This window comes from Puma concolor, chromosome C1 (genome assembly GCF_028749965.1).
Source record: "Puma concolor isolate L17-30 chromosome C1, mPumCon1.1.hap2, whole genome shotgun sequence".
NCBI lineage: Eukaryota > Metazoa > Chordata > Mammalia > Carnivora > Felidae > Puma > Puma concolor.
This window is the reverse complement of record NC_141674.1, coordinates 71,750,376-71,764,166: the sequence shown is the minus strand read 5'-3', so window position 1 is coordinate 71,764,166 and position 13,791 is coordinate 71,750,376. Positions and strand designations below refer to the sequence as shown.

Sequence of the window (13,791 nt, the reverse complement as noted above, 5' to 3'; positions counted from 1 at the left end):
CCTTCATTCTGTAGGAATTCTCCAAGATGACAGATTCCCAAGGCCAAAACCATTCCCAACATGTTCTCCTTTTAAATTGTTTTGGGGGCCTCATAACTAGCTGTCGACCTACATTAACCGCCTCCCCCGCCAAAGAACAAACTGCTAGGTAAACCGTGCATCTACCCTGAGATGTGTTTGGTGGGAGAACTCGGCTGCCGAGTGGAGGAGTCAGGAAGCGGCGTGTTTCCCAGGCTTATTGCCCTGTGTGCAGCCATCACCTCAGACGGCATGCCGAAGCACGGGTTCTCTGGCAGCTCAGGGTGTTTCGGCTGCTCCGTCAAAGAAGGCTTGCATTCTGTTGTTCTTGGAAACAGTATAAAGAAAAGGTCAGCAGATTTTTGTTTCTTCTTACTCCTGCGGCCAGCCTATATTTTTGTTGGAATTCTTTCTCCCTTCTTTCCTCCCGTCCCTTCCTCCATTCCTTCTTTCTTCCCTCCCTCCCTTCTTCCTTACTTTCCTTCCTCCCTTCCTCCCTCTCTCCCTTCCTTCCATCCTTTCCTCCATCCTCCCTTCCTTCTTTTCTCCCTCCCTCTCTCCCTCTCTGCCTTCCTTCCTTCCTCCCTCCCTTCCTCCCTGCCTGCCTGCCTGCCCGCCCGCCAGGAAATCTTTATGCTAGCAAACCAAAGAATGACTTAATCATGACATATGCAGCTTCACAGTCAGACATGACATACCATAAATGGAGCTTCACAGGCTAAAACTACCCTTCTGCCTTCCCCATCACTCTAGTAATAAGATTCTGTGTCCATTGCTGAACAGCCTAGCATGTGGACAAGAGCACAGGCTCTGGTACCAGGATGCCTGGGTTTAAATCCTGGCTCTTCCATTTATGAGCAGTGTGGCTTTGAACATTTTACCTTGCTTCGCTATGCTCCAGTTTCCTTAGGTTTAAAATGAGAGTATCATTGGTATTTTTAGATAGTGTTAATAATACTAATAGGGTTGTCATGAAGAGTAAATGGTTAATTCATACAAAATTCTTATAATCATTGCTCAATGATAGGTTTGGCAAGTGTTGATTGAATGAATTATTTTATGCAATTCAATACAAAGGGAGAATATGTATGAATCACTGCATTATGACAAACAAGTCATCACTTTGGAGATTTATTTCGAGTCTTTAGGTCCCCTGACTAATCTAAACCAGAGTTTCATGCTGGGGGAAAAAAACAAAAAACTTTTGTGATTTAAAAAAAAAAAATCCCTTTTTAAAAACTGTTTTCAAGGGTATCTGGGTGGCTTAGTGGTAAACGTCCTACTTCAGCTAGTTTCATGATCTCACGACTGGTAGGTTCGAACCCCACATCAGGCTCTGTGCTGTGACAGCTCAGAGCCTGGAGCCTGTTTCTAATTTCATGTCTCCCTCTCTCTGCCCCTCTTGTGCTCATTCTCTCTCTCTCTGTCTCTCAAAAATAAATAAACATTAGGGAAAAAATGTAAAAAGTAAAACAGTTTTTAGGAAAAGATGTTGGCAATTTACTTTTATCCTTTTTTGACATGTGTATATGTTTGTGTGAAATATAACATTCAGACAAAATTATATAAGATATATCTACAGTACAAAGAATAACAATTAAAAGAATAAAAAAAAAAACTTAAAGAATACCTGTGTACTTGCCACTCAGTGTAATAGAACGTTACCAATATCTTTAGCGTGACCTACGTGTCCTACCCCAGTGACCCTCTCTCCTATAGAAATAACCATATCCTAAATTTCATGTTAATCGTCTTGCTTTCCCTTTTGGTTTTACCACATATGGATGTAATATTCGACATCAAATTGTTTAGGTTCGCCTGTTTTTAAAAAAAACAATACCACGATTAACATTGAATTTGATTATCAGTGTTTTAGATTCATTTCCAGTATCTTCTTTTATTCTTTATTTGTCCTACTTTGCTATGTTTCACCGTATCCACTCCCCACCCCCTTTTTTTTATTGAGATCTTTTTTTTTTTTTCCTTTCCTTTGGTTCCATTCTTCGCCTTCCATTGGTTTGGAAGTTATATACTCTATTAAATTTTGACATGCATATTTAACAAAGTATAAAGTTAATATTTTTCCCTCTTTCCCATTAACACAAGGACCTTGGAACCCTCCTACCGGGATTTCTTTGGAATCATGCAATTTCACACAGAAAGGAGTCTTCACCTCAAAATTGGCAGCTACAGCTTTTGATGTCTGGTGTTTTTAGTTCTTGTCTCTTGACAACATAGTAATGCTCTCTTGGGAATAGCAGAGAACAAAAAATGTTACCATTATGGGAAATAGAGACCGTTGGAGCTGGATGGGGCCTTAAAGATTATCTACACTAACATTTTTCAAACTTTCTGACAAAGCCCAACAGTCAGAAATAATATAGTTTACTTCATAAGCAACACACACAGAAAACATAGTATGTAAAACTGAAACATTGCCTGAAACAGAATTTCCCTTGGTCTGTACATACACTCTGAGCTGTTCCATTCCATTCTTTCATTTAAAAATCCCCAAACTTGTCCAAATCCATTAAATTGATTGCATGCCCACGAAGATGTCCTGGCCCTAAATTTGAAAAACCCAAAACTTGCCTATAGTCCTCAATTTATGGCTTAGGAAACTGAACCCCAGCCAGATGACATGGGTCTCCCAGAGTCGTACAGTAAGTGAATGTTAGGAGCCAGTCTCTGATCTCTTATCTCCAAGGTCTTTATTCACATATGTCAGCCAGACCAAAAATGATACAGGAGGGAATGAAAAGGGAAGCCTTGGTGAGCTGGAATTAGGAAATGGGGAATTAAACCCTCCTGATAACTCCTAAACATCTAATTTGGCAGATGTCTTTGACAAAGCATCCGATGATAATCACTACTTGGCGAACCCAACTCCATGTTGGGAACCACTTTCCATTACTTCTGACCCCTCACAACCACCCACACAGTCAGGAGTGTTATCCTTCTTTTGTACACGAGGGAATGGCCCAGAGAAGCACAGTGATTTGCCTCATTCATGGAGTTCATAAAGTGAGGAGCTGGGCACACCTTTCTGACCCCAAAGTTCATGGCATTTCACAGCCTCACCTGGCCTTTTTACAACTCTTGACTTGCCTATTGTATCTCTCAGAATGAAGATAAAGTGACAAGAGGGATACAGTCTAGAACTAATTCTAACCAGTAGGAATAACTAGTTGGTGATATGATTACAGACTTGCTTGTTTATTCTGTCTCCTCAGTAGCACTTTAGCTCCCGGATGCATAGTCCTTGCCTCATTCAGTGCCTAGTACAGTTCCTGGCACATTGTTAGCTCACAGTGAATGTTTACCGAATGGATAAGCAAGAACATTTAGAAATGATAAGGACTTCAGGGAAAAGAAACCATATGGAGAATAACTGCCAAGGTTCAAAATTAGATGTTTGATGGTGACCTACTTACTTATAAGCTGTCTGATGGTGAGCTGGTTACTTCTCTTGTGCCTCAGTTTCCTGGGGATGATAATAGTGTCTACCTCACAGTGTGGTTCTGTGAATTAATAGAGGAAAAGCATTTACACCAGCGCCTCACTCATAGTAAGCATTGTATAAATGTGAGCTGTCACTGTTATCTGAGGTTATGGCAACTAAGGGAATTTTGAGCCTATGTCTCATATTTTAGGAAAAACATGTCAGAAAGCTTAGTGGTAAGCTAAGTATGATCAGATATGGCGACTCAGAAGAGATTACCCTTCGTGTGCACTTGGTGCTAAAATTGTGCTAAATAAATTGGCTACAAGCACATTTCTATGTCATCCTGAAACAGATTTCTTTCTGACAACAACAAGAACAAAAACCTAATCCAGAGCAGAGTATTAAGTAGATGGCCTATGAATATATCAAAAAGCAGACAGTGCTTTCTGTCAACATAGTTTTATAAAGAATACAATTTGTGGGGCGCCTGGGTGGCGCAGTCGGTTAAGCGTCCGACTTCAGCCAGGTCACGATCTCGCGGTCCGTGAGTTCGAGCCCCGCGTCAGGCTCTGGGCTGATGGCTCAGAGCCTGGAGCCTGTTTCCGATTCTGTGTCTCCCTCTCTCTCTGCCCCTCCCCCGTTCATGCTCTGTCTCTCTCTATCCCAAAAATAAATAAACGTTGAAAAAAAGAAAAAAAAATATAATTTATAAAAAAAAGAATACAATTTGTGAACAGGTGACTTAAGAGACCAGGAGAATGCCACAGATACAGTGTGTCTTATTGTCAGGAGAACATTCAGAACGTCTGATTAAATTCCTAATGTTTATTTATTTTTGAGAGAGCACGTGAGTGGGGGAGAAGCAGATTGAGGGGTAGACACAGAATCCGAAGCAGGCTCCAGGCTCTGAGCTGTCAGCATAGAGCCCGACGCAGGGCTCGAACTCACGAACCATGAAATCATGACCTGAGCTGAAGTCGGATAGTTCTCCTACTGAGCCACCCAGGCGCCCCAGAACATCTGATCTAGCGAACAGCAGAGGTGTGAGGCCTCCCCACACAGACTCCTGGAATTTGGCTTCGTTTTCTCCTCTGCAAAGCGTGTGTCATGACTCAGCAGCCTTCTAGTGTGGTTCAGAGAACTGACGGAGAGAAGGTATGAGTGGTGCTTAGCAGGAGGGAGGTAAATGTGAGCCCCTAATTAGGAGCCCCGGGTAAGCCGATAAGGAGTTGAAAGAGAACATGGTTAATAGGCAAGGACGTGCCCAGCTGTTTGCCTCTAACGAGCCCAGGTCTCAAGTGCTCAGAGGAAGTGTGGAAGTTTGCTTTGCAGTTGTCAAAACAAATCCTTAAGGTCCCTTGATGCCGCTGACTGAAGGCCGGGTGAGAAGAAATCTAAATAAGCAGCCCGGCTTCCTTTTCTGTCACTGCAGGGGCCTTCGTCGTGTGCTGGACCCCGGGCCTGGTAGTTCTGCTGCTGGATGGCCTGAACTGCACGCAGTGTGGCGTGCAGCACGTGAAAAGGTGGTTCCTGCTGCTGGCGCTGCTCAACTCGGTCATGAACCCCATCATCTACTCCTACAAAGACGAGGACATGTACAGCACCATGAAGAAGATGATCTGCTGCTTCTCGCAGGAGAGGAACCCGGAGAGACGCCCCTCCCGCATCCCCTCCACCATCCTCAGCAGGAGCGACACGAGCAGCCAGTACAAGGAAGACAGTATCAGTCAAGGCACGGTCTGCAACAAGAGCAGTTCCTAAGCTGTGGGTGTCCCTGTGCCCACCCAGGCCTCCTCTGGGAGAGGAGCTGTTAAGAATGGCTGCCTGCCTCTGACAACACCCACCTACAGTGTTATTTGAGGTCTAAATTAATCACTGGCAGATTTTTTAAAAATCACTTTACATAGTTTAAAAGCATGAGCAGTAAAGAGGGGACACAGCGCGTTTAGAGAAAATGCACAAAAGAGGGAAGACAGCACAGCAGATTCCTGAGTGATGTCCTGTGAACCACTCAGAGGACCATTCTGGGCCCTGCCGCCATCTTGTAGCCATTCTCTTTGTGCTTTAAAAGGATGTTGTTAAAGGGCTTAGACCAAGATAAATAACGATGTTACTTGAGCCACTTGCTATAGCTGCTTGGAAAGCCTATGTAGTTCTTTCTGCATGCATTTAAAATTTTTTAAATGCTTCAGCTATATTTGTTTCCTCAAAGAAACCGTGGCCAGTAGCTAGGTGTTCAATAGGAATCTCAGAAAAACAAATCAGTAAGGGCTCCAGATTAGACTTGATTTTTAAATGAAAGAACATTCTGAGGAAGAAGATTTACTTAGAAACAGAAAAAAAAAAGGTAAATGTTAGAAACTTCTCTTAGAGCAGAAAAAAAGGCCTTGATGTGATCGCCGAAGTGTGCATGGGTGTGTATACACATCTGTGTGTTTATACATTTCTAATTTGTAGTCAAAGACCTCAAGGACAGTGGTAGTGAAATAAATTCACTGGCCATCTAGACTTTTCAGTCTAGAACTATAGCTGTAGAAATGACCTGTTGTGCTCTAAAAGAAAAGAAAAAGAGGTGATTCATTTGCAAACAGACATACAGCAAAGTAAAAGGTATGTTGATAAGTGGGCCTGAATTCCTTTCATATAGGACCATATATGAGCTTGACTTGAGTCCTTATTTTCAGTTAACTCCACACCACTGGTGGCTTGTCAGATTTTAGTATATGGAATAATTTTCACATTTCATATTTTGCTTACAGTTATTGACATGTTTCTGGTACTTGTCTTACATATGGACTGAATTTTGATCTGAGTTCTCTTTTAAAATTTTCGCCTTCAAATACGTAAGCAACATGAAAGGCAAGTCAGTAAGAAAAATAAAAAGCTTCAGACACACAGGCTACTGACCAAAGTTTTTTATATAAAGCATTTAGAATATATTCTGATTTTAAAATAAGAATAACTTCAAGGCAGATATTATAATATTTATGTAGTTTGCAAAAGAAGTTTACATTTTTTTTTTGCTATTGTGATGTAACATTTATGTGCAAGAACTACTTGTAATAAAAGAATTTGAAAAGTCATGCTTTTAGATATAATGGCCTAAAATAGAGAATATTATGATTTGAAGGTGTAGATGTCACAAACTCCATGTAGTAAGTGGAGTATATCTGAAGCTTATATCAAGAACACCTATAAAATTAAATAAAGAATTTGTTCTCTCTTGTTGAGGTGCATTATTGCTTTGTGTATTTTCTAAGTAAAAATAGAGTCTGTGGTAACTATAACACACATTTCTATTGCAGAAGAAAAATCAAATTTGCCATGAAGTACATACTCTCAATGTTTTATGTAAGCATCTCGAATCTACAGCTGGCCAAAGGGTGGAGGATTGAAATTGAATCCCAGTCCCTGAATAGCTACTAAGGGATCTTTAAAGGTTTTATTTTGAGGAAAGCACTGTTTTTAGTACCCTGCAGCAGAATGTAGTGTTCAGAATAGTGTCTGGAGGGGATCCAAGTGTGGGAAATTCATGATGGAAATATACAGCTTTTGTTTTTATGTGCACACTCATATCTCAGTGATGGCTCAAGAGTAGAGAGGTCATGTATATTTGGAATTGACAAGTGGCAAGGGTCACAGGGCTCCCCTAGAGCATGGCAAGTGCATCTGTTAGTTGGAGAAAAAAACGAAGAACGAACGCTTTTCCCCTCAAAGCCTAGGACCCCAAGCTTACCTGCAAGTCATTGAGATGATGGTTCTAAAAGTTCGACCTAGACCTTTTCAGACCAACCCTTGAGTCAAAGCTTGGGTTCCTCCCTAGCCAAACAGGATTCAATTTCCTTAGATTTGTAGCACTGCCCAAGGTGTTCACATATCTCTGTGTTGGTGAGAGGATTTGGTTCTTTGTGAAGCCTGCCTGCTTGGAAAGAGAGAATTTTTGGGAATAAATTGGTGAAATATTTTTTTAAGTGAGTGGTAGACTTGGAGCCATAATGTGATCTTTAGACGCCCTAAGCACTGAGATGATTATGGTCTCCATTTGTGTAATTCCAAATACAAACAATACTGAACCACAGAATAAATGTAAACCTCTAACAGAGCTCTAATTGCCCTCACAATCAGCCCTTTGATGCTTTTAATAAACACTAACAATCAAAATTTAGAAATTCCGCTGCCCCTGTTTTACCAGGCATACTGATCATGTGCACGGCCCATGATCGGATGACTCAGGATCCAGGATGAGGTGAAGTCAGTTGTATCAGCATCAGGTAGTGGGGGGTAGGGGAGACATGGAGGCAGGTGGTACAGCTGTGTTCTTCTGATGCCACCCCACACGCTGTAGGGCATGTCATGCCCCAAGTCTGTAGACTAATTTCACAGGGTTGAAAGTATTTTGTGCTTATTAGCCCATTAATTCTTTAATCATTCAGGGTGAGGGAGAAGAATGCTTGGCCCTCTTTTAATTGATTGAATAACCATAATGATGTTAAGCCTGTGAAGACACCGTGAACGTGACTTAACGAAAATCTCAAGCCCTATTAGAACCTGGAATAAAAATAACCAAGGTGTTATTCTACATGATGATCCATCTCACGGTGAACTAAAAAGAATTTAAAACTCGAAAACACAGATCTGACTTCTGGGATGCTTTTCAAAGAATTATATCCCGTTGGTGGACCACTAAATGTGATATTAAATTGGAAACCCCTAGGGCTCCTTCCAATTTTACACACCATCTTTCAGGCATAGGCATAGGGGTTAAAATCACTTGACCTGAAAATTTTTTTAAGGAAAATTTTATTTCGTGTGAGTGATGCTTTCCTGAACACATCACTTAATGTAAAACACTCATAATTTAAGACCAGTTTTCACAGAATAGTGTTAGAATGGGAGATGCTGTTGCTGTGGGGGTTGGGTTTTTGGGGGCCCTAATGCTGTATTTTATTTTTACAGCATCCTCACCAGTGCTTTTTAGAGTGTGCTTGCTCCTAAATTAACAGATGGCAAACTATTAATGGCAATGATTACGAGTTCAGAGTGTTTTATCATAGATTACTTCTGAGCTAAAGGTTTAATAGTGCAAGCAATTGCATAATGGTCACCAAAATCACACGTGGAGGTTCCAGGGGACATCGGTAAGAGTGTGGGTCACTGTATACAATGCAGTGCCTTTGCATGCCAATCCATGAGCACAGTTTGCGATTCACTGGGGTCAGCCAGTCTTGGGATATGCAGTTCTTGCCAGCTTTTTAGAGAGTTGCAATTTTGTACAGCAAAACTTTATAAAAATTTTCTATATCAGCAACTTCAAGTTTGCACAATTCAAATTTGCATAAACCATCTGTGTTGTATTTGTTACTGAGATTAGAGCCTGTACATTCTATATTAGTGTACGGTTATATTGAAAAAAGTAGGGAAAACTGCTATCCCTTCCTCATGATACTCAACCTGCATCTGTTAGAAAAGCATCTGATACCCTAATTTTGTTAGAACTTTACTACTATCAGGAAACTCTACTAATGTATATGCATGTCCACAGTATGGTTGGCACAGAGTTCTTCAGTTCACCACCCGTGCAAATGTACATGACAGCCATCTTAAAGAAAGCGCTAGATTGAAATTCAGGATACCTGGGTTCTAATTTCTGCTCTACCCTAAATGGTCAATGAAACTCTACATAGGATTGCCAATTTACCAAACGAGGGGTTTAAATGATCCATAGGGACATTTTTAGCTCCAAAATTCTATTATTCTATACATCACCTCCCAGATATGAATCATGGAAAGAACCCTAAGTCTTTGGATTCTTTGAATTTCACTCCTGGTGTGGGTATTTCAAAGAGAAGGAACTGTGCTTTCATTTATTACAATGGTTCTCAAGCTTTAGTGTACGTAAGAGTCACCTAGGGAGACCATCTAAAATCTATGAGATTAAGGTAGGTGTGAAATGTGTAATTGTAAATCTATTAATACGGGGGGAAAGGATTTCTGGAATAAAACTGCTCACCAAAATGGAGAACCTTAGAGACCTGATGGCCTGCTCATGTGTGCTAAAGTGAAACTTAAATGTGAAATGTATGAGCTGGTGTTTACTCCAAGGCAAATAGAAACCCACACATTTATTTTTGCACTTAACCAACATCTTTGAACATTCCCTAGATGCTAGGGAACAAAAAGTCCTACCCTTAAAAGAATTAACAAAATCAGGGGTGCCTGAGTGGCTCAGTCGGTTAAGTGTCCGACTATTTTTTTTCTTTGATAAACGTATTTATGGTGAAATGATTACTACAATAAGGTGAGTTAACACGTCTATCACCTCACAGTTACTTTTTTTGTAAATGTGGTGAGACTATTGAAGATCAACTTTCAGCAACTTTCAAATATACAATATAGTGCTTTTTGCATGTTTATTTGTTTTGAGAGAGAGCGTGCAAGTGGGTGAGGTGCAGAGAGAGAGAGAGAGAGAGAGCGAGAGAGAGAGAGGGAATCCAAGCAGGCTCCATGCTGTCAGTGCAGAGCCCGACACAGGGCTTGATCTCACAATCAAGTGAGATCATAATCTGAGCCAAAGTCAAGAGTCAGATGCTTAACTGAGCCACCCGGGTGCCCCAACAATATAGTATTGTTAACTATAGTCACCGTTCCTATTGTATGCTAGATCCCTAGAACTTACTCATCTGACATGTGTAACTTTAGACCAATATCTCTTCATTTCCCCCACCTCCTGCCCCAGGGAGCCACTATTCTACTCTCTGTTTCTATGAATTCAGCATTTTTAGATTCTACATATAAGTGAGGTCATATAGTATTTGTCTTTCTCTGCCTGACTTATGTCACTTAGCATAATGCTCCCAAGGTTCATCCATGTTGTTGCAAAAGGCAGGATTTCCTTTTTTGTGGTTGAATAATATTCCATTGTGTGTGTATAAGTGTCCGACTCTGATTTCAGCTCTGGTCATGATCTCTTGGTTCACAAGTTCAGGCCCCCCATCAGGCTCTGTGCTGACAGTGTGGAGCCTGTTTGGGATTCTTTCCCTCTCTCTCTGCCCCTCCCCTGCTCACATTCTTTCTCTCTCTCTCAAAATAAATAAACTTTAAAAACAAAGAATTAAGAAAATCATAAACATATATGCAAATAATCCAAGAGAAATCAAGTGAAAGGGAGCTGAAAATGCTAAAGAGAGACATGAATGGATGTAGCCATCCTCAAGGTATCACTTTGAAACATTGGTGATGTTGATGTTATATTTTTAAGATCTTGACTCTGTTGTATAATTCTTTTAAAATTTTTTTCAAGTTTATTTATTTTGAGAGACAGAGCACAGAGGAGGGGCAGAGAGAGAGAGATTGAGGGAGAGAGAGAATCCCAGGCAGGCTCCACACTGTCAGTGTGGAACCCGATGCGGGGCTGGAACTCACGAACCGTGAGATCGTGACCTGAGTGAAACCAAGAGTCGGACGCTTAACCGACTGAGCCACCCAGGGGCCCCTGTTGTATAATTCTTGCTGTAGAATTCCCCAAGACCTGGGGGAAGAAAAGGAAATCACATAAAGGGGCTACCTTTGGGGTTAAAATCAGTTTACAGTTTGTGGGTTAGGGATCTGGTACTGGTAATCTAAATTAGACTTGTGTTTCTCTTAGGTGAATGCCCGATCACAGGTTTATATAAATTGGGAGTTGGGACCTATCAGTCAGCCTTCAGTTAGGAAACCAGAAACCATTCTGGGTACTTATAACAGGAAGGTATTTAAAATAGGCAGTTAGGTACTTATAAAACAGTTGGAAGGGCTAGAGGAGAAAAGGTAAGGGAAGCCAAGCCCATAACTGGCTCTCAGGTCGGCAGCTAACTTTCTGGGAATTGCTGCCACACGTGGGGGGCTCAAACTTTTGGACATGCCCCCTGAGGCAGGTAATTTGTGACACACAGAGGCCACTGCAAAATCTACTTCTGCTGCTAGAGGAAGAATATGGCTTCAGCTTCCCTTCTGCCTTCCTCATCTCTCATAAACTTCTGGCACTGGCAGAATCTAGATTAGGGTATTCGCTGGCTTTGTATTCTGAGAAGTATAGTTCCCAGGCTTCCAACCTTTCACATTCAGGGGAGATAGATGAGATTTTCAGTCAGAAAAAGATTTGCAAACTGCCAATCCAGGAAAAAGGAAGGAGAGGGGGCTTCTTAGCTTCTGAGAATTCCCCCTTTCTACAATATGGGTCCTTTGTTTTTTGTTGATTAAGGGTAGAAGATAATAATATAGTTAGTTCTGGACTAAGAGGTGAAAATTCACTAAAACATGAAGTATTGGTACATATAATTTACAGGTTCCTGGTACATAGAATTTACAGGTTCCTGTAAGATCTTATGGATCTTCTGAAGGCTGAATGGGAATGAGACCCCCCCCCAAAAAAAAAACCCATAAAAGCAGAGTTCACCTATTATTGGCTCTTCATTATCCAAACCTATGCTATCAAAGTTAAGATGAGAACATGAGAAAGAAAATATGGTGTCAGAGTTGATACACAAACACAACAAAGATAGCTCTATTTAATCTCTCCTTCAGGTCCAGATGGTGTGAATAGAAGAGGATCTTGAAACAGGCCAAAGTAGGTGTAAGACTCAGATTTGTGAGGTCATTTCAAAGTCAGAACTCAGTGTCCGAACCAATGGCGAGAGATCAACCCCTTTCTGGACTAGAGCAGTCCTAGATCTGCTTCAGAGTCTGTGGTTTGCCTGGTGGAAAGTAACACCGAATTTTCTTCTTTTGACAGAAATAAGGGCCCGATATAGGCATCTTTGTGAGAAAGGTATAACCTAGGGATTATCTTGATCTTACAAATGAGGGGAAACTGAAGACCACAAGATTGAATGAGTATGTAAGATACACAGTGACCAAATCAAGGATCCAACTTAGCTATTTAAAGTTCTTCCTCAGCTTTTCTTCTCTATTCTGAAAACATTGCTTAATAACTGTATATGACTTCAGAATCAAAGAGCCAATGTTAATTAATAATGGGTTAGCCATTTTAGGGCTTAAGAATGTTTATGCTCTTTGAGCAATTCAGCTTCTGAGAATGCATGCTAAAGAATGGTTCTAAATTAAGAAAAGGCTTTGTGCACAAAGGTGGTCAAAACAACATTTACAACACTGGAAAGTTCTAAACATTTTAAATAGTAAATGTAAAGCATTGTGGTCAAGTGCATGGATTCTGGAATCCTATTGCCTACATATCTCAGCTTTTTCACTTGCTAGCTACGTGACTTTCGGCCAAGATCCTCTTTGGGCAATTCCACCCATCAAAGGCTTGTTATGGAGATGAAAGAAGTTATATGTCAAATATTTAACATAGTACCTGGCACTGTGTATGTGTATTTATTGTTATGTATGCAATGCTATTTAACATTCTTTTTTTCTTTTTTAGAGAGGAGACAGCGTGTGCACGAGTGAGTGGGGGAGAGGAGCAAAGGGAGAGGGAGAGAATCTCAGTCAGGCTCCACACTCAGCACAGAGCCCGAGGCAGGGCTCAATCTGGACCCTAGAATCATGACCTGAGCTGAAATCAAGACTGGGACACTCAACCAACTGAGTCATCCAGGTGCCCCAGTAAATTAACACATTTTAAATTATCAGTTTGATTTATCTAATATTGAAAAACATGTATGATGGTGATTTGCCGATGGACTGGATATGGTAACAAGAGATGCATCTTAAAGAGACTTCTAGCGTTTGGGTCTGAACACTACAAGAGTAGAATGTCTTTAAAAAAAATTTTTTTTAATGTTTATTTATTTTTGAGAGAGGCAGAGACAGAGCGTGAGTGGGGGAAGGGCAAAGACAGAGGGAGACGCATAATCCCAAGCAGGCTCCAGGCTCCAGGCTGTCAGCACAGAGCCTGATGTGGGCTCAAACCTGCAAACCACAAAATCATGACCTGAGACAAATTTGGATGTTTAACCGACTGAGCCACCCAGGTGCCCCATTTTATTTCTTTTTAGACAACAGTTTTATTGAAAGTTGGGAGCAGAGCTCCCTTCCCTCCCAGTCAGTCCTGGCCACGTGGGCCTCAGGGTCCACATACGAGTCCTACAGGCAGAACACGGGTTGGGGGTCAGCGGCCAAACACACGCACACGCAGAGTGGCAAGTGTTGAGGCCTGGGTTTCACGTTCTTCACGGTGACTAGTGGGCAGTGAGGTGAGTATCCCAGCAGCCAAAGTCGCAGGTGATTTTCAACCAACGCCGACCGACCCCCCAGCTACCACCCAGCAAAGCGTTCAGGCAAGGGGTCTGGGGCACGAGGAGACCTACCCACAGCCTCCAAAAGTAGAA

At 41.4% G+C, this 13,791-nt stretch overlaps 1 protein-coding gene across 4 annotated transcripts in view; it reads left to right on the top strand.

The window, feature by feature from the left end:
* Window positions 1-12,981, top strand: part of LPAR3 (lysophosphatidic acid receptor 3) — an 82,742-nt gene extending 69,761 nt beyond the window's left edge. For 3 of the 4 annotated variants that reach the window (XM_025912382.2, XM_086717428.1, XM_086717427.1), the window contains exon 3: window positions 4,896-6,691. In XM_025912382.2, the coding sequence (XP_025768167.1) occupies window positions 4,896-5,224 (329 nt within the window). In that variant the 3' untranslated portion in view covers window positions 5,225-6,691. Of the gene's footprint in view, window positions 1-4,895; window positions 6,692-12,884 lie in introns of those variants that run through there. The other variant, XM_086717429.1, reaches the window with a different exon arrangement.
* Window positions 12,982-13,791: the final 810 nt, after the last annotated feature.